The sequence below is a fragment of the Phyllobates terribilis genome, unplaced genomic scaffold (genome assembly GCF_046119375.1).
Source record: "Phyllobates terribilis strain yellow unplaced genomic scaffold, ASM4611937v1 Scaffold_12__6_contigs__length_324123572, whole genome shotgun sequence".
Lineage (NCBI taxonomy): Eukaryota > Metazoa > Chordata > Amphibia > Anura > Dendrobatidae > Phyllobates > Phyllobates terribilis.
The window spans coordinates 276,810,356-276,830,122 of NW_027362772.1; the positions used below are offsets into that span (position 1 = coordinate 276,810,356).

Genomic DNA, 19,767 nt, shown 5'->3' on the forward strand with positions numbered 1-19,767 from the left:
AATGAAAATGTCTCATTGCATTATGGGAACTTCCGATTCCGGTATACGATATTGCAAAAGTATCGGAATTAAGTATCGTAATTCCGATACCGCGAATATCGGCCGATACCCGATATTTCAGTATCGGAATGCTCAACACTACTCCTGACCCCAGACTTCTCCATATAAACTAGTGGATCCCCATAGACTACAGTCCTTGGCCGTTGCTTCTCTTCTTAATAGCTCATATAATGCATTGAGAATCATGGATATGAGAAAAATCAAATTAAATATTGAAGCGTTTTCTCTGCCCTCTGGTATGTGGTTCCTCCAAGTGTCTGAATAATCTTTCATTAAGGTAGGTCATCAATATCAAAGTCCTGGACAATCCCTTTAAGTTTATGTTTAAATACCATGTGAAGATACAAGATTCATGATCTAATTGCCATAAACCTTTCCAGGTACCTAAGTGACTCCATTAATTGGACTGTCGGAGATCATAGAGATGCACCACCTTGAGGGGGTACTGTGCTGCTAATGGTTACCATTAATAGCCAAACTTTACCCACGGAGATCCATCACAATCTATATGGTGTGATGCAAACTTTAAGTATTGTGTCTTTATGGAAACATATGGACAGGTCTATATAAAACCTGAGCACCATCCAATATTGAGCCAGTATTGTAATCACATGGAGATGTTTTTCTTTCCACAGTTTGGATTCGGGTAAATCCTTAGGACATAGTTTTGTCTACATCAAAAACACAGGACTGGTAAAATATCAAAAAACAAACAAGTTATCCACCATGTGCATGTTCCACACCTACTTTTTCCCTTTTGACGTCCACAACTGTACTTTCAGCTTTCGCAGCCAACTACACACAAGTAAGTCCAAAACTTTACCTGAAATGCATATGTCCACCACTAGGTTTTATACAGACATAACATGAAAAATTTACTCATTGATATCTAAGTGTTAGGAGTTAGGACTCGTGCAGACGACTGTATTTTCGGTCTGAGTGTGATCCGACAAAACATCAGATTGCACTCGAACCAATGTTATTGTATGTTGCCGTTCACATGTCCAATATTTTCCTTGGATTGAGCCAGTCCGAGGATAAATTTGCAGCATGTCCTAGTTGGATCCAATTATCAGATCCCACTCGGCCATGCAAGTCAACAAGTCCGTTGAAAACACAGGCTTAACTCAGATGTCACCAGGGATGATTTTCACAGACTGACGAAATGGAGAAGATGGAGACATGTTTTTCTCCATCTTCTCCTCCTCCGAGCAAATTGGATCACACTCTGATCAGTGTATGATTAGCATAATAGGCCCGATTCTCTTGAATGATAGAATATACGCTGGTGTGACCCTAGCCTTACAGGTTCTCCTCCTTCCTTACAGACTGCACCACTCTCTTATCCTCACAATGGCTGCTGATTGAGGAACATGTGACCAGACCTGTCCCGTCAGCCTCCTCCAACAGAAAACCAGCTTTCACCATATGCAGTGTTTATTGGAGGATGCTTATGGACAGGTCTGGTCACATGCTCCTCCGTCAACGGCCATTGTGAGAACAAAAGAAAAGTGCAGTCTGTGAGGAAGGAGGAGAACCTGTAATACTTAGATATTAGTAAGTGCCTTAAAGTCATGTCCTCAGCACATTTGCTTAAATAAAGACATAGTAGACAATCCCTTTAACAGTTATCTCTCAGCCTTAGATACATGTATGGGTGTAGATAAAGGGGGTGCAGATATTACACAATAACCGATCTGGCAGAAAAGAACAACCCCAGTGTTATAGATGGCTCTTGGGAGGTTGGGCAACTTGTTTCAGATTTTGGCCTTGAATCATCAAGATTGATGTTTTGCTTGCAGGTTCCTACCGAAAGGTGCTCTGGAGAAAGATGCTCCAAATTCATTAAAAGACATATGACTCTTAATGAATTTGGTGCATCTTACAATTGGTGTGCGCCTCCACCAGAAATGTTACTCCAGCTAGCTTTGTGGTGCAAATTATGACAAATTTACTGAGAGGGCTTCGCCATGCCCTGTCCCACCCAAGCACCTACCACTTTGGCGGACTGGAGTTAAAAATGCCAAAAGTCAAATAATGTTTGCTCAACTTCAAGTTGTGCAAAAAGTTTGAGACATTTCAAATAGTTTTACACCAGAAAACAATCAAACTCCTCGATGACTAGTCTGATTGTGGATAGCATGACTTGTTCTCGCCTCTTTGGTTCTCAGCTGAACACATCAATATGTCCACATGGAGAACAGCAGATGATGCGAAGAAGGATCTGCGAACATTTTACAATCAAGGAGAATGGGAACTCGTCAAAGTATATTCCAGCTACAGACTAGAGATTGACGAAGACGAAGAGTTCGCAGTGCTAACGTTCAATGTGAGTAAACTCAGAAGATGTAATCTGATACAATATGTTACATTGTAATCTGAAGCTAATCCACGAGTCTGAACATATCCGTTTTCCGCTTGGATAATGCTTCTTTATTAGAAAGCCTCTTCCATATATGCTGACAGCAGGATGTCCTACACCGAGAGACCCTAGAGATAAGCTCTGAACTGTAGGAGAATTTGGCAGTGAGTTTATAGTTTTGCTACAGCTCCCCCACAGGAAAAATAAAGTATTACACATTATTTATTATTCACATGGGGAAATTATTTCTGCTCTAAAAAATAAAGTCCGGATTCTCTAACAGAGAATTGGAAAATTAGTTTTAGACTCAGGATATAGGCCGTTTTTCATAACATATCTGTAATGTCAGGCACAGCTCTTTTGAAAGTCTACTCTGGAGTTTGGAATTCAGTGTCACAAAAGAACCAAAAAAATGAGCTGGAGCATAATTTGGTATACATGTAATGTATAGAAGCACGTTCACACTGTGTGTCACGATTCCACCTATAGGTGTGTCTGGAAGCAGTAAGTGACAGTTCAGCCATCCAATCTAGGACAGGGGTGTGCTGAGCTGTCATTATGGTGATGTACAGCTCAGCCATCTAATCGGAGGCGGGGGAGTGCTGAGCTGTCAGTGTGTTGAGTGGCAGTTCAGCCATCCAATCAGGTCTGGGAAGTGCTGGGACTTCCTCCATGTATGAATTATTTGAGTGATTATCTGGCTATTTAGCTGGCACTATGCCTCCAATTAGTGCAAGTGGTAGCTTTGCTCAAATGATGTGCGCTTGCTCTTTTCTCTGTGTTCCTATATTTGATCTTTGTTGCCCGACTTTGGACCTTGCCTTTGACCATCTGTTTGCCTTGCCCCTTTGTCTTGATCCGCTACCTTCCTGGAATTCTGACCTCGGACTGTGCTCTGAATATGCCTTTGCCTTATTTCTTTATATATGATGAACCCTCTTGGTATCTGACCCCAGACCTCTTGACTATCCAGCGTCACGGCTTGTCCCTGAGTAGTGACTAGCGTCACACTGTGGCCATTTAACAGACAAAACTTAAGATAGAAGTAAAATGAGCAAATACCCTGCAGTAAGTAAGTACATAGTAAATAACATAGGGTACCTAGTAAACACTATTTTTGATCGAAAAGGCATAAAAATCATCCCACCGCAGCAAGGTGTACCCAATCGGGACATCCTATCCTCTAATATTAAAACCTCACCTGGCGTCAGATGTACCCTGTGGTATTTTTATGTACTATTACTATTCACTTACTTACAGAAGGGTATCAGCTCATTTTGCTTCTATCTTAGTTAGTGTCACAGGAGAGTAACGTTCATCTCTTTCATTTTGCTGGCTAGTGGTGATCTCAGTACGTGAACCCCCATGTCTCTATGACCTGTCAAAAGTTTTTTTTTTTTTAAACGTGCCATAAGTTTATTTGTTTCTTCTTTTATCACTGTTTAATCTGCAATTGTTTTCCATAGATAATCTTTAAGAGACATCCCCTGTACTATTTGGTAAACCTGATCATACCCAGCATCTTTCTCATGGCATTGGACATTATTGGATTCTACCTCCCTATAGAGAGTGGAGAAAGGATTACATTCAAGATCACTCTCCTGCTGGGTTACTCGGTCTTTCTTATCATCGTTACGGACACATTACCGGCTTCAGCCCACACTACTCCTATAATAGGTATGATTCAGGGACGGACATATCATTGGTGCAACCTGTGTAGTCGCACAGGGGCCCGAGAGGTAAGAGGGCCAGTTACACCTCCAAAGCAGGTGGTGATGTTCATTATGATGAGATATTGGACTGCAAAGAGCCGTTCTTGCTCAGGGGCCCTCGTCTGTCTGTGTCCGAAAATAGTACAATAAATAAGTGACCATCTGGTACATTTATGGCATATCTGGACCCTGTTATTGATGGGTTGGTTGAACTCACATACACACGTGGTCAAAATTGTTGGTACCCCTCATTTAATGAAAGAAAAACCCACAAGGGTCGCAGAAATAACTTGAATCTGACAAAAGTAATAATAAATTAAAAATCTATGAAAATGAACAAATGAATGACAGACATTGCTTTTCTACCCTGCTTCCACAGAATTTAAAAAAAAATTTAACTCATGAAATAGTTCTGGACAGAAGTGATGGTACCCCTGAAAATAATTTGACAAAAGGGACATGTTTAATCAAGTTATGTCCACTAATTAGCATCACAGGTATCTAAAATCTTGTAATCAGTCAGTGGGCCTGTATATAGGGCAGAAGATACTCACTGTGTTTGCTGACATGGTGTGTACCACACTCAACATGGACCAGAGGAAGCAAAGGAAAGAGCTGTCTCAGGAGATTAGAAAGAAAATTATAGACAAGCACGTTAAAGGTAAAGGTTATAAGACCATCTCCAAGCAGCTTGATGTTCATGTGACTACAGTTGCACATATTATTCAGAAATATAAGATCCATGGGACTGCAGCCAACCTCCCTGGACGTGGCCGCAGGAGGAAAATTGATGACAAATCAAAGAGATGGATAATACGAATGGTAACAAAAGAGCCCAGTATAACTTCTAAAAAGATTAAAGGTGAATTTCAAACTCAAGGAACATCAGTGTCAGATCGCACCATCCGTCGTTGTTTGATCCAAAGTGGACTTCATGGGAGCCGACCAAGGAGAACACCATTGTTGAAAAAAAATCATTAAAAAGCCAGACTGGAATTTGCCAAACTACATGTTGACAAGCCACAAAGCTTCTGGGAGAATGTCTTATGGACAGATGAGACAAAAATGGAAGTTTTTGGCAAGGCACATCATCTCCATGTTCACAGCCGGAAAAATGAAGCATATCAAGAAAAGAACACTGTCCCTACTGTGAAACATGGGGGAGGCTGTTATGTTCTGGAGCTGCTTTGCTGCATCTGGCACAGGGTGTCTTGAATCTGTGCAGGGTACAATGAAATCTCAAGACTATCAAGGGATTCTAGAGAGAAATGTGCTGCCCAGCGTCAGAAAGCTTGGTCTCAGTCACAGGTCATGGGTCTTGCAACAGGATAATGACCCAAAACACACAGCTAAAAACACCCAAGAATGGCTAAGAGGAAAACATTGGACTATTCTGAAGTGGCCTTCTATGAGCTCTGACCTAAATCCTATTGAGCATCTTTGGAAAGAGCTGAAACATGCCATCTGGAAAAGGCAACCTTCACACACGAGACAACTGGGGCAGTTTGCTCATGAGGAGTGGCCAAAATCCCTGTCGAGAGGTGCAGAAGTCTCATTGACAGTTACAGGAATCGTGTGATTGCAGTGATTGCTTCAGAAGGTTGTTCAACAAAATATTAAGTTAAGAAGAATCACTTCTGTCCAGGCCTATTTCATGAGGTTAATTTTTTTTTTAATTCTGTGGAAGCAGAAAAGCAATGTCTGACTCTCATTTGTTCATTTTCATAGATTTTTTATTTATTATCACTTTTGTCAGATTTAAGTTATTTCTGTGCCCATTGTGGGTTTTTCTTTCATTAAACGAGGGGTACCAACAATTGTGACCACGTGTGTATATCTTAAGAACGGGGCCCCGGCATGCAAAGAAATGGAGAGATTGGTGCACATGCGCAACTCTCTACAGTCATTTTTAGGGGATCTGAAATGACCAATATCTCATCAATATGCCATAAAGGTTCAATAAATACCAATCCCACCATTAGTACATGCATCTATCTCAAGCACAAAAATCCAGAATGTGCTGGAGAAGTGGCCGCGCATGCGCATCTTTTCAGTTAATTTGCATTGGAGCTACAAAAATATTGATATCCTATTGATGTGCCATAATTGTCCCTGATAATAGAACCCCTTGAAAGAGTAACAGCCTTTTTATTTTTTTCATATTTTTTTCATAATTCATCAGTACACATGAAAATAAACAACTTTGTAATATATCTAATCAGGGAAATCCACTTGTTTCTCCTCCTGGACTGATCATTTCATGGGTGCAAATATGTCTTCAGTAACTTCAGATTCTCCCATTACTGAGATAGGAGATGACAGTTGGTGCTCATAACGTTCTATGGAGAACTTGCAATAGAATATTTATGTCTGCCTCTAGCACCTCTCACCTCCTCCCTCCATTGAGTTTTACAAGCACCAAAAGCCATCTCCTATTTCAGTAATGGGGAAATTTGTCTTCACTGAATACAGATTTTACCCATAAATTGAGAGTGAATGATCAGTCTACGAGAAGAAAGAAGCAGATGTCTCTGATAAGATATATTACAAAGTTTCTTATTATTTTATGTAATATTGATTTATGAAATAACATTAAATCAATGGTTAATATTTAATATCCTTCAGGAGCTAAAATGTTTATCTCTACTTTTCTTGCCTATACAAACATAAAACCATTTATATATAGGATACATATAGTATATCATAGCAGCACGTTGGCTCAGTGGTTCGCACTGTTGCTTTGCAGCAGCGCTGGGGTCCTGGGTTCAAATCCCACCAAGGACAACAATGGGGACAGTGATGATATCCATACAGTGCTGTGGAATATGATGGCGCTATCTAAGCAACACATAATAAATAAGCTTTGGTATGTTTATTTCCTTGGTGGATAATGATTTTTTTCCCCTTCAGATTGCTATTTCCTGGTCTGTATGGCTTTACTTGTGATCAGCTTGACGGAAAGTATCTTCATCGTCCGAATAGTCAGTAAGAAAAATATCCAGACGAAAGTACCGAAATGGATGAGGACATTAGTTCTGGAAAAGTTAAGCGTCTTGGTTTGTATGAGGGACAAAAACTGGCAACTCAAGCCAAAAAGGAATCTTCCCGATGAGCTGCAAGACACGGAGGACACTAGTAGCGGTGAGTTCAGAGCTGAAAGTCTTTGAGGAATAGATGATTGTTGAACAGGGTCCTCGTATATTGGTTTTCTCCATGTATGAGATAACTGCCATCATTACGGTAATCCCATATGTTTAAAATTCAAAAAATAAAATTTGAAACTATTTTTTATAGAATTATAAAAAAATTATATATACTGTAGTATGTAGCTAATGGAGAAGAGAGAATTTCCAATTGTGTGAGATGTGTTTCATGAAGCCAAATTGTTAAAAGATTAAAGGAGTTGTCTCGTGAAAACAAGTCATCATCTATCCACATAACTTATTGATCGATGGTGGTCCAACTACTGCGACCTGCACTGATCGGTTGAATGGGGTCCCTTTATCCCCATTAGAATGGAGCAGCATTTTGCATGCTGGACCGCCGCCCTTTCATTCCCTATGGGACTGTTGAGCGCTGCACCAGGCTTTTTCTAGCTGTCCCATAGACAATGAATGGAGCGGACCGGTTGATCCATTCTATAATCGGGATAAAAGTGCTCTTTGGGGATAAAAATTCTCCAATTTATTGATTTGTTGATCAGTGCGTATCCCATTGGTCGGACCCCTCACCCAGGCTCGGACTGGCCCACAGGAGAACAGGAGGATCCTCCGGTGGGCCCCCAATGAGGGATGGGCTCTCCATGCCATTTATATGAGAAGTAGTTGGCGCAATACATGTTTCACTATGTACAGACAAGGACATCATCTCAACATTCTTTTAACAAACTACCCCATTTATTATTACATAGAAATATAGGCAAATTTGTGAGTGAGGGTCATGTGATATTTCATCTAGCGGAACAGTGGGCCCCTAGAGTCAGTTACTGGTTGGGCATTGGCACTGCAGTCCGGCACTGCCCCCACCAATCAGTAAGTTATCACCTATATGGTGGATTTGTGATAACTTCTTTTTTTCGGACAACCCCCTTTACCAAAAATTGGGGCAGTCTGTCGGTAAGAAAAAATAGAGCTGAACTCTCATTTGTAAGGGCATGATTCCACAACATCTGCATTCGGCAGGCAAAGCCGTTGAATTTTTCTAGGTGGGAAAGAAACGTCGGTCTTTTTCCTGAAATTAATTAGTTGGCGGCCTTTCCAGGCAGCGTCTTTTCACCCAAACACAGAACATGTTACTTCTTTTAACCACTTCACAGTTTACGATACCCTGAAGTGGTTAAAAAAAGTGATAGAAAGAGTAAATATGTGCACAGTAATGTCATTTTTACACTGCTGTGAACTGCATTCATTTCTTGAACCGTGATTTTAGATTGCTTTTTGAGGCTGGTTCCAAGCAGAATCCACCTGACAAAGACATTGTGTCTTGGGCTGCGCTGGTAGAATGAAAGCTACGGGCAGCAAAGACAACATCCTCTAATTGTGGCCATTCCATAATTTTTACCAGGGATTGTACACACACCCAAGTAGGATACAAGAACATCTGGTTATTGAATTAGACAAACCCTTGTAATAGGATGATGATGTCACCACGCAAGGTGAAGGAAAGACTAAGTGCACAATGACGGGAAGAGGGGGAGGAAGCCCAAACACTAGGGAAAGGGGGAGTGGAGACCCCTAGGCAGATCTAACAGTAACCCTGACTCTCCTAACATCCCTAAATAGGTTCCGCACTTATCACCGAGCTGGAAACCTAATCCCTGACTGCCCCTAGTGATAGGCCCTTTGTAGGGAGGGGACGGCGTGAGCACTAGTCATCCCCCACTGCAACTAAAGACAAACAGGTAGACAAACAAGGGAAACACTTAGCTTGAGAAGACACCAGAGAGATCACGCCAACTATCCTCCAAGGGAACTCCAAGAAGACACTAGCTGACTACTAGTACTTCAAGCTTGGACAGAGGAAAATAGAGCTATCACCGGTGACTCTCTGTAGAGACTGAAGGTATTTAAACATCCAGCAAGGGTGTGTCAATTAGCAGCAGAAGGTGGAGGTCACTGTTAGGTCCTAGAGGGAGAAGGATATCACTACACTACAGAGAAGAAAAGATCAAGAAGGTGCCTGCAGAGCCAAGCGCAATGACTTTCTACAGTTGGATCCTGAACGACTGTCTGTCACACCTGACACACCCGTGACAGATGAAAAGCAAGAGAGCTCCATAACTTCCTTACAAAATGGACATCTCATTTTTTTTTTTACTACACTCGGTCCGACAAAATGGGTAAAAGAAACATAGACCAATTTTTTTTTTCCATATAAAAAAAACAGATACCACACTAAGGTTAAAAACGGACAAACCAATCAAAAATGGATGAAAATTGGATCCAATCTGATCAGTTGGAATGGGATGTCTGCTTTTGGGGGTGACATGTTTTACTTAAATGCGTGTATTTGAGTATAAAAATTATTTTTGCAATTGGGTTTCTTTAAAAATTTTGCACCGTTCGACTTTTACAGGCTCTTTGTTTCCCGGCACGTTCAACTTTGATGTGGACTGTGGTCATAAATCAGCTGCGAGGAGCACAGAGTTACAAACTCTTCTGTCAGACTTTCATAGAGATTCTGCAACCGGCAATAGACAGGCAAACAATGCAAAAATTCTTGATGAAACCCAAATGTAAAATTGATTTTTAGCCTGGTGCGGGAGTCACCTGCTATTTACATATACTAGTCTAGTCCATCAATCAACCAAATAGGAGCATGCAGCAATTTTTCCAATGTAGACCGTTAGTCCATGTGAAAAATCAATCATGTGCACTAGCACATTGGCTACTATGAGTTGGTGCGCTCTTCTTTGGTGGTCAATGGCGCACTTGCACTGCACATGTCCTGATCGATCCCTAAAACGTACTTTCAAAGCTAAGTTTCATGAATGGTGGACCATTGTTTTGTCTCACACTTGTATTTTGTATTTCTTCATAACTGGAAAACTATGTAACCTTATATTTCATTTACACAGATAAACTGGACAGATTTACTGGAATTAGTGAGCCCTCCGCACAGACACCTGCAGTAATTAATGAACGCTCTGAGATTATGGAAAGAATCTTCAATGAGATTGTGACCATCCGTCAGAATATTAAAGACCACAATGATCACAGAACGTCCAATGAATGGCTGCTCGTTGGCTACGTACTGGATAAATTCCTTTTCTGGGTGTATTTGATAACTGTGATGACTTATAGTGTTACCTTGGTAATATGTTGGTCAAATCATATAGTTGTCTAAAATTTGAAGTTGACCAATAATTTTGTGCATATGTATATCATTCACTAGTGCATGTAAGTATCTCAAACTTTGTAATGTATCCTATTATGGAAAGTGTCATCTTCCAACAGCTTTTAACGGGTTATTCCCAAAAAAACAATTTGGTTTTATTATAATAATCATAAACATATATTTATTCATTTGTTCCAGTATTACCCCTATTTGTACATATCATCCCCCTCCAAAGAAAAGGATGCCCCTCTAGTTGCCATTAGATCAGTCCTGCTGTAGTTTCAGTGCCCTTGCCATGCAGCCTTCCTCCTTTATAATATACTCTATGTTATTGTGTAGTGTTTGCTTCTGTACATAACTCTGCTGTTTTTTTATCTTCTGCCATGTACGTCAGTACAGCTGTCTGTGTGTTTTTACATCATTGTTAGCTGGTTTCTATCAGAGCTCAACTGTCTTGAACTCCTCCACAATTGAACTTGTAATTATTGGTTGTGCAGAGCGGAACTGTGTTTGTTGCCTGCAGAGGACATATCAGTTATGCAAAACTGCAAAAAGCTGCTGCTGTGTTGATGCATATAGCAGAAGATAATCCTCTGACATATGCATCAACAGGACAGCATTTGCAGTTTCACATTACTGATGTGTTTGCTGCAGGCATCAAACAAAGCTCAATACTGCTTGAGTCAGTTCTACTGAGCCTGAGATCATAATGTGAAATTAAAAAAAAGCTGCTTTGTTTATCTCTATGGCAGAAGATAATCCTCTGCCATATGCACAATAGGGCAGCATTTGCAGTTTCACATCACTGAAGTGTGTGCTGCAGGCATTACACACAGTTCAGCACTGTCTGTGTCAGCTTCTGAGCCTGAGATCAGTTATCTAAAACTGCAAGAAGCTGCTTTATTGATGCATATGACAAAAGATAATCCTCTGCCATATGTATCAAAAGGGAAACATTTGCAGTTTCACATCACTGAAGTGTCTTCTGCAGGCATCAAACACAGCTTAGCAGTGTTTGTGTGAGCTTAGCCGAGCCTAGTTACTACAAGCTCCACTGTGGAAAAGTGCTGGACAGTTGAGCTCTGCTGAAAAACAGCTAACAGAGCAATGATGTAAAAATATACAGACATCTATAATGATGTAAATAACAGAAGATAAAATTGGACATGCAAAGTTGTGTACAAAAGCATACAGTATAGAGAACAATACTGTGAATTTTACACTTAGTTTAGCCTGGTATACCAAATATCTATAATGGATGCAGCTAAGTCATCAACTGAGAGAGGTGGGGCTAGACACTAGCAGACCAGAAAGAAAAGGAGAGGTCTGCAGCACTGAGGAGAAGCCGAGTGCAGCTGGGAAATGTAGTTTTGGCAGTGTAAGAATAGGACCACCTATTCAGCTAAGTGAAGCTAGATGCACAGATACAGAGGAAAAAAGACGCAATGGTACATAGGGATGCAGCTGCACCAGTTTTTCTAATTTTCACTTAGCAAACAAAGAGCAGGACAAAGGGGAGAGGAGGGAGATGCAGCAGCAGCAGACATTGTCCTTTTATTTGTTTATTTCACTGCATGCAGTGAGAATGAAAGATGAGCAGCACATGTGATTACTGAAGTTCATGATAACTATCAATCATTTCTAAATGTATTGTCGACCAGTATAATGCAAACCATGTCTTTTTCAGTTGGAATTAACCATTTGAAAAAATGCATTCATGTATGGTATGATATGCAACGTTGTAAAACCATGGGGGTATATATTGTACATTAAGAGGGGTTTTCCCAAAGAAGAAAAGATTAACGAATAAATGCATGGTAAAATGTTTGTCTTTTCTTTTTTTTCCTCAAGAAAAAGTTTCATTTGCAAAGTATATGTGCAAGTCAATTGTGCTATCAGGGTGAAAGCTACTATGATGTGGATTGACTTAGTTATTCTCAAGATTGCATGGGCTAAGAGAGGGGAACTAAAATAAAATAAAAAAAATAATAACTTTTAAAAGTAGGGAAACAACCCTTTAAACTTAGTCTGAGAGAGGTGAAAAAACGTTTTTCTTAAAAGGGTTGTAAATCTGAGATATATGTGCATGTCAATAGAACAAGCCATAAATGACTGACAGTTTTTGGTTCATGTGATGAGACCACATCTGTCTCTTGGGATAAAGAGGTGGCCTTGCATGCTCAGCTCTCTCTCAATTCATTTTTGTTGATGGGACTAGATTGCAATGAGTTATTTCAGAACCTCATTCTCGGGATCACTGGGTCCCCTGGGATTGGACCCCAGCGATCAGCAGGTTATCACCTGTTCTGTGGATAGCATGGGAATAACCCTTAATTGTTAAATTCCTTTCTGGAATGTGGCAATGAATGCGTTAATGTTTACATCTGGTTGTCTACAGCACTAAAAAAGTTACTGGGTAAATCCCTGACAATCTAATGGAAATACCACCTGCATAGCTACCTATTGTCACATTCCTACAGCAACAACCAGGGTTAGTGCATCCTTATAATGATAATATCCCCATTGCCCCTCCTTATAATAATAACCCTCCATTGTGTCTCCTCTTAATAATGACCCTTAGGTGCCTCACTTTAATAACAACCCCCATTGTGTCTCCTCTTATTAATGATCCCCATTGTGTCTCCTCTTAATAACAACCCCCATTGTGTCTCCTCTTAATAGCAACCCCCATTGTGTCTCCTCTTAATAACAACCCCCATTGTGTCTCCTCTTAATAACAACCCCATTGTGTCTCCTCTTAATAACAATCCCCATTGTGTCTCCTCTTAATAACGACCCCCATTGTGTCTCTTCTTAATAACGACCCCCATTGTGTCTCCTCTTAATAATGACCCCCATTGTGTCTCCTTTTAATAGAAACCCCCATTGTGTCTCCTCTTAATAACGACCCCCATTGTGTCTCCTCTTAATAACGACCCCCATTGTGTCTCCTCTTAATAATAACTCGCATTGTGTATCCTCTTAATAACAACCCCCAATGTGTCTCCTCTTAATAATGACCCCCATTTTGTCTCCTCTTAATAACAATCCCCATTGTGTCTCCTCTTAATAGCAACCCTTATTGTGTCTCCTCTTAATAGCAACCCCCATTGTGTCTTCTCTTAATAACAACCCCCATTGTGTCTCCTCTTAATAACGACCCCCATTGTGTCTCCTCTTAATAACAACCCCCATTGTGTCTCCTCTTAATAACGACCCCAATTGTGTCTCCACTTAATAACGACCCCCATTGTGTCTCCTCTTAATAACAATCCCATTGTGTCTCCTCTTAATAACCACCCCCATTGTGTCTCCTCTTAATAACGACCCCATTGTGTCTCCTCTTAATAATGACCTCCATTGTGTCTCCTCTTAATAACAATCCCATTGTGTCTCCTCTTAATAACCACCCCCATTGTGTCACCTCTTAATAACGACCCCCTTTGTGTCTCCTCTTAATAATGACCCCCATTGTGTCTCCTCTTAATAATGACCCCCATTGTGTCTCCTCTTAATAGCAACCCCCATTGTGTCTCCTCTTAATAATGACCCCCATTGTGTCTCCTCTTAATAACAACCCCCATTGTGTCTCCTCTTAATAATGACCCCCATTGTGTCTCCTCTTAATAATGACCCGCATTGTTTCTTCTCTTAATAATGACCCCCATTGTGTCTCCTCTTAATAGCAACCCCCATTGTGTCTCCTCTTAATAACAACCCCCATTGTGTCTCCTCTTAATAATGATGCCCATTGTGTCTCCTCTTAATAACAACTCCCATTGTGTCTCATCTTAATAACAACCCCCATTGTGTCTCCTCTTAATGACAACTCCCATTGTGTCTCCTCTTAATAACAACCCCCATTGAGTCTCCTCTTAATAATGACCCCCATTGTGTCTCCTCTTAATAACAACTCCCATTGTGTCTCATCTTAATAAGAACCCGCATTGTGTCTCCTCTTAATAATGACCCCAATTGTGTCTCCTCTTAATAACAATCCCCATTGTGTCTTCTCTTAATAACAACCCACATTGTGTCTCCCTCTTAATAATGACCCCATTGTGTCTCCTCTTAATAACGACACCCATTGCATCTCCTCTTAATAACAACTCCCATTGTGTCTCCCTCTCAATAATGACCCCCATTGTGTCTCCTCTTAATAACGACCCCCATTGTGTCTCCTCTTAGTAACAACTCCCATTGTGTCTCCTCTTAATAATGACCCCCATTGTGTCTCCTGTTAATAACAATCCCCATTGTGTCTACTCTTAATACCAACCCACATTGTGTATCCCTCTTAGTAATGACCCCCATTGTTTCTCCTCTTAATAACGACCCCCATTGTGTCTCCTCTTAATAACAACCCCCATTGTGTCTCCTCTTAATAACAACCCCATTGTGTCTCCTCATAGTAACAACCCCCATTGTGTTTCCTCTTAATAACGACCCCCATTGTGTCTCCTCTTAATAACGACCCCCATTGTGACTCCTCTTAATAATGACCCCCATTGTGTCTCCTTTTAATAGCAATCCCCATTGTGTCTCCTCTTAATAATGACCCCCATTGTGTCTCCTCTTAATAACAACCCCCATTGTGTCTCCTCTTAATAACGACCCCATTGTGTCTCCTCTTAATAATGACCAGCATTGTGTATCCTCTTAATAATGACCCCCATTGTGTCTCCTCTTAATAATGACCCCCATTGTGTCTCCTCTTAATAGCAACCCGCATTGTGTCTCCTCTTAATAATGACCCCGATTGTGTCTCTTCTTAATAACAACCCCCATTGTGTCTCCTCTTAATAATGACCCCCATTGTGTCTCCTCTGAATAACAACTCCCATTGTGTCTCATCTAAATAACAACCCGCATTGTGTCTCCTCTTAATAATGACCCCCATTGTGTCTCCTCTTAATAATGACCCCCATTGTGTCTCCTCTTAATAACAACTCCCATTGTGTCTCATCTTAATAACAACCCGCATTGTGTCTCCTCTTAATAATGACCCCAATTGTGTCTCCTCTTAATAACAATCCCCATTGTGTCTTCTCTTAATAACAACCCACATTGTGTCTCCCTCTTAATAATGACCCCATTGTGTCTCCTCTTAATAATGACACCCATTGCATCTCCTCTTAATAACGACCCCCATTGTGTCTCCTCTTAGTAACAATTCCCATTGTGTCTCCTCTTAATAATGACCCCCATTGTGTCTCCTGTTAATAACAATCCCCATTGTGTCTACTCTTAATACCAACCCACATTGTGTCTCCCTCTCAATAATGACCCCCATTGTTTCTCCTCTTAATAACGACCCCCATTGTGTCTCCTCTTAATAACAACCCCCATTGTGTCTCCTCTTAATAACGACCCCCATTGTGTCTCCGCTTAATAGCAACCCCCATTGTGTCTCCTCTTAATAACAACCCCCATTGTGTCTCCTCTTAATAACAACCCCATTGTAATGGGTCTGGGAGGCGGAACCTCAGAGCTACTATACAAGGGGGCGGTCCTTGTAAGGGAGCGGGTGGCGACCAGGGAAGACGGGCAGGCAGTCACAGCAGGTGACCGGGACAGTCTCTGGGTGAACGGGCAGGAGGTCACGGCAAATGACCGGGGCAGTCTCTGGATGAACGGGCTGGAGGTCACGGCAAGTGACCGGGGCAGTCTCTGGAAGAACGGGCTGGAGGTCACGGCAAGTGACCGGGGCAGTCTCTGGATGAACGGGCTGGAGGTCACGGCAAGTGACCGGGGCAGTCTCTGGGTAAAGGGTAGGTACGACCTGTGATGGCTGAAGCTCCAGGTAGGCTAGCAGGCAGATGGAAGATGTATGCTCCCAGGTGAGCAAGCAAGAGTCTCTGGATGAACGGGTGGTCACAGCATGTGACGGCGGATCTTCCAGGTAGGCAAACAGGCAGGTAGCGGAGGAGCGCTCCCAGGTGAGCGGGCAAGAGTCTCTGGAATAGCAGGTGGTCACAGCACGTGACGGCGGAGCCTCCAGGTAGGCAAGCAGGCAGGTAGCGGAGGAGCGCTCCCAGGTGAGCGGGCAGGAGTCTCTGGAATAGCAGGTGGTCACAGCACGTGACGGCGGAGCCTCCAGGTAGGCTAGCAGGCAGGTAGCAGATGTGCGCTCCCAGGTGAGCGGCCAAGCTGGTCCATAGACAGACTGACAGGAGTAGGAAGGCAGACCGTCGGACCTCAGGCTAGCAAGCAGGTAGCAGGAATATCAGGCAGGAAACAGACAGCAAACTGGCAGGACTCTGGCAGGAATCAGGCAGGTAACTGACAGGTAACTGGCAACGGGACCTGAGGGCTGAAGCAGAGTAGTGAACAGTGCAACAACATTGATCGGGCACCTCCATTTTGGAGGAGGTGCCTTATATATGGTGAAGTCCTCCGGCCATTGGCCGGGGACTCCTTAGGACGGCGCGCGCGGCCCCTTTAAGAGGGAGGGAGCGCGCGCGCCCTAAGCACAGTGGCCGGGAAGGAGCGCGCGCTGCCAGCAGAGCGGGAGGAGGACGCCGGGCTCGGAGCAGAGAGGTGAGGGGAACAGCGTCCCTGCCTAGCAGAGGGCAGGGACGCCGACGCTACAGTACCACCCCCCCTTTAGGCCCCCCCTTTTTTAGGCCAGACAGAAATTTAGCAAGGATGAGAGGGGCATGGATGTTCTCCCGGGGCTCCCACGTTCTCTCTTCAGGACCAAACCCCTTCCAATCTACTAGAAAAAAGGTCTTCCCTCTTACCCTTTTGGTGGCCAGAATCTTCTCTACCTCAAATTCGTTTTCAGCGGAAACCGGAGCAGGAGGCGTGCCTGTAGACTTGGAAAAAGAGTTAAGTACCACAGGTTTGAGGAGAGATACATGGAAGGAGTTAGGGATCCGCAAGTTGGCCGGGAGTTTCAATTTATAAGCCACCGGGTTGATCTGACTGATGACCTCCAGAGGACCGATGAACCGAGGCCCTAACTTATAGGAAGGAATCTTGAGCCGGACATACTTGGACGAGAGCCAGACCTTATCCCCTGGACGGAATTGAGGAGGATCCAGACGTTTTTTGTCAGCATGTCTTTTCATACGCTCGGATGACAGAAGGAGTGCGGACCCGGTACTCTCCCATATGGAGGAAAATTTGTTAACAAGAGATTCCGCAGCCGGATTGTCCACCGAGGTGGAGACGGGAAACGGGATCCGAGGATGCTGACCGAAGACTACAAAAAACGGGGATTTGGAGGAAGATTCGCTCTCGTGATTGTTGTACGAGAATTCGGCCCATGGCAGGAGATCCACCCAGTCAGAATGGTGGGCATTAACGAAGTGCCGGAGGTAACTGGTCAGGATCTGATTGATCCGCTCCACTTGACCATTAGACTGTGGGTGGTAAGCGGAGGAGAAGTCCAGGGTGACGTCTAGCAATTTACAAGTGGCTCTCCAGAAACGAGAAGTGAACTGTACCCCACGATCCGACACGATGTGACGGGGCAGGCCATGAAGACGGAAGATGTGGCGGATAAAGTCTTTAGCCAGCTCGGGTGCAGACGGGAGGCCTGGCAGGGGAATGAAGTGAGCCATCTTGGAAAAGCGGTCAGCGACCACCCAAATGACCGTACAACCGGCAGAGATGGGAAGATCAGTTATGAAGTCCATCGCTATATGCTGCCAGGGGGCAGCAGGTACTGGCAGAGGAAGGAGGCGACCGGCTGGCAGGTGTCTCGGAACTTTGTTGCGGGCGCAGGACACACAGGCAGAAACAAAGTCTATTACATCCTTGTGCAGGTTAGGCCACCAGTAGTGCCGGGTAATAAGCTGGAGGGTCTTTTTCTGACCGGCGTGGCCAGCTAGTTTAGACGAATGACCCCAGTGTAGGATCTTCTCCCGATCAGGTACCGATACGAGCGTCTTACCGGGAGGGAGACGATTTAGACTCACGGGAGCCACCTGCATTACTCTGGCGGGATCGATGATATGTTTAGGTTCTTCCTCGAGGTCAGATACCAGAAAGGATCGGGACAAGGCGTCCACTTTGATGTTCTTGTCAGCCGGGCGAAAATGTAGAACAAAATCAAAGCGAGCAAAAAACAAGGACCACCGGGCTTGGCGCGGATTAAGTCTCTGGGCATGCTGGAGATAAGCCAAGTTCTTGTGGTCAGTGTAAATTATTACCGGATGAAGAGCCCCCTCGAGTAGGTAACGCCACTCCTCCAATGCCAGCTTGATGGCCAATAACTCTCGGTCTCCTATGGAATAATTGCGCTCAGAAGAGGAGAAGAGTTTGGAGAAGAAGCCGCAAGTTACCATCCTCCCGGAAGAAGATTTTTGAGTAAGTACAGCTCCGGCTCCAGAGGAGGAGGCGTCAACCTCCAGAAAGAACTGCTTGTTGCCGTCCGGACGATGCAGCACCGGGGCGGAAGAGAAGGCCTGTTTTAAGGAAAGAAAGGCCTCCTCTGCTTCGGACGGCCACTCCTTGGGATTAGTACCCTTACGGGTGAGCGCGGAAATTGGGGCAGTCCGGGAAGAGAAGTGTGGTATGATGAGGCGGTAGTAGTTGGCGAAGCCCAGGAACCGCTGAATGGCCTTCAACCCCTAGGGTCGGGGCCATTTCTCGATGGCAGACAGTTTCTCTGGATCCATTCGTAGGCCGGTCTGAGAAATAATGTAGCCCAAAAACGGAAGCGAGGTCTGCTCAAAGAGGCACTTCTCATATTTAGCGAAGAGGTGGTTCTGCCTGAGCCTGAGCAGGACCTGACGAACGTCCCTCCGGTGAGTCTGGAGATCCGGAGAGAAGACCAAGATGTCGTCCAGGTACACCACAACGCAGGAGTAGAGAAGGTCCCGGAAGATGTCATTGACCAACTCTTGAAAGACGGCAGGAGCGTTACAGAGACCAAAGGGCATTACCAGATATTCATAGTGGCCGTCCCGGGTGTTGAATGCAGTCTTCCATTCATCCCCTTGACGGATACGGACCAGGTTGTACGCCCCACGGAGGTCCAGTTTGGTGAAGACTCTAGCCCCCCTCAGGCGATCAAATAATTCTGGAATGAGCGGAAGGGGGTACTTATTCTTCACCGTGATCTGGTTAAGGCCTCTATAGTCTATACAGGGACGGAGAGAGCCGTCCTTCTTTTTTACGAAGAAGAAGCCTGCTCCCGCCGGGGAGGTAGATTTCCGGATGAATCCCCTGGCCAAATTCTCCTCAATATATTCGGACATCGACCGGGTCTCAGCAGCGGACAATGGGTAAATACGCCCACGGGGAGGAGTAGTACCGGGTAACAGGTCGATAGGACAGTCGTATGGT

At 43.6% G+C, this 19,767-nt stretch overlaps 1 protein-coding gene across 1 annotated transcript in view; it reads left to right on the forward strand.

Annotated features, from left to right (window-relative positions):
* LOC141171802 (5-hydroxytryptamine receptor 3A-like) overlaps positions 1–10,749 on the forward strand; it is a 29,393-nt gene extending 18,644 nt beyond the window's left edge. The window contains exons 4-9 of the mRNA XM_073655439.1: positions 696–865; positions 2,232–2,389; positions 3,889–4,099; positions 7,045–7,275; positions 10,211–10,446; positions 10,669–10,749. Of these exons, the coding sequence (XP_073511540.1) occupies positions 696–865; positions 2,232–2,389; positions 3,889–4,099; positions 7,045–7,275; positions 10,211–10,446; positions 10,669–10,749 (1,087 nt within the window). The remainder of the gene's footprint in view (positions 1–695; positions 866–2,231; positions 2,390–3,888; positions 4,100–7,044; positions 7,276–10,210; positions 10,447–10,668) is intronic.
* The last annotated feature ends 9,018 nt before the right edge of the window (positions 10,750–19,767 follow it).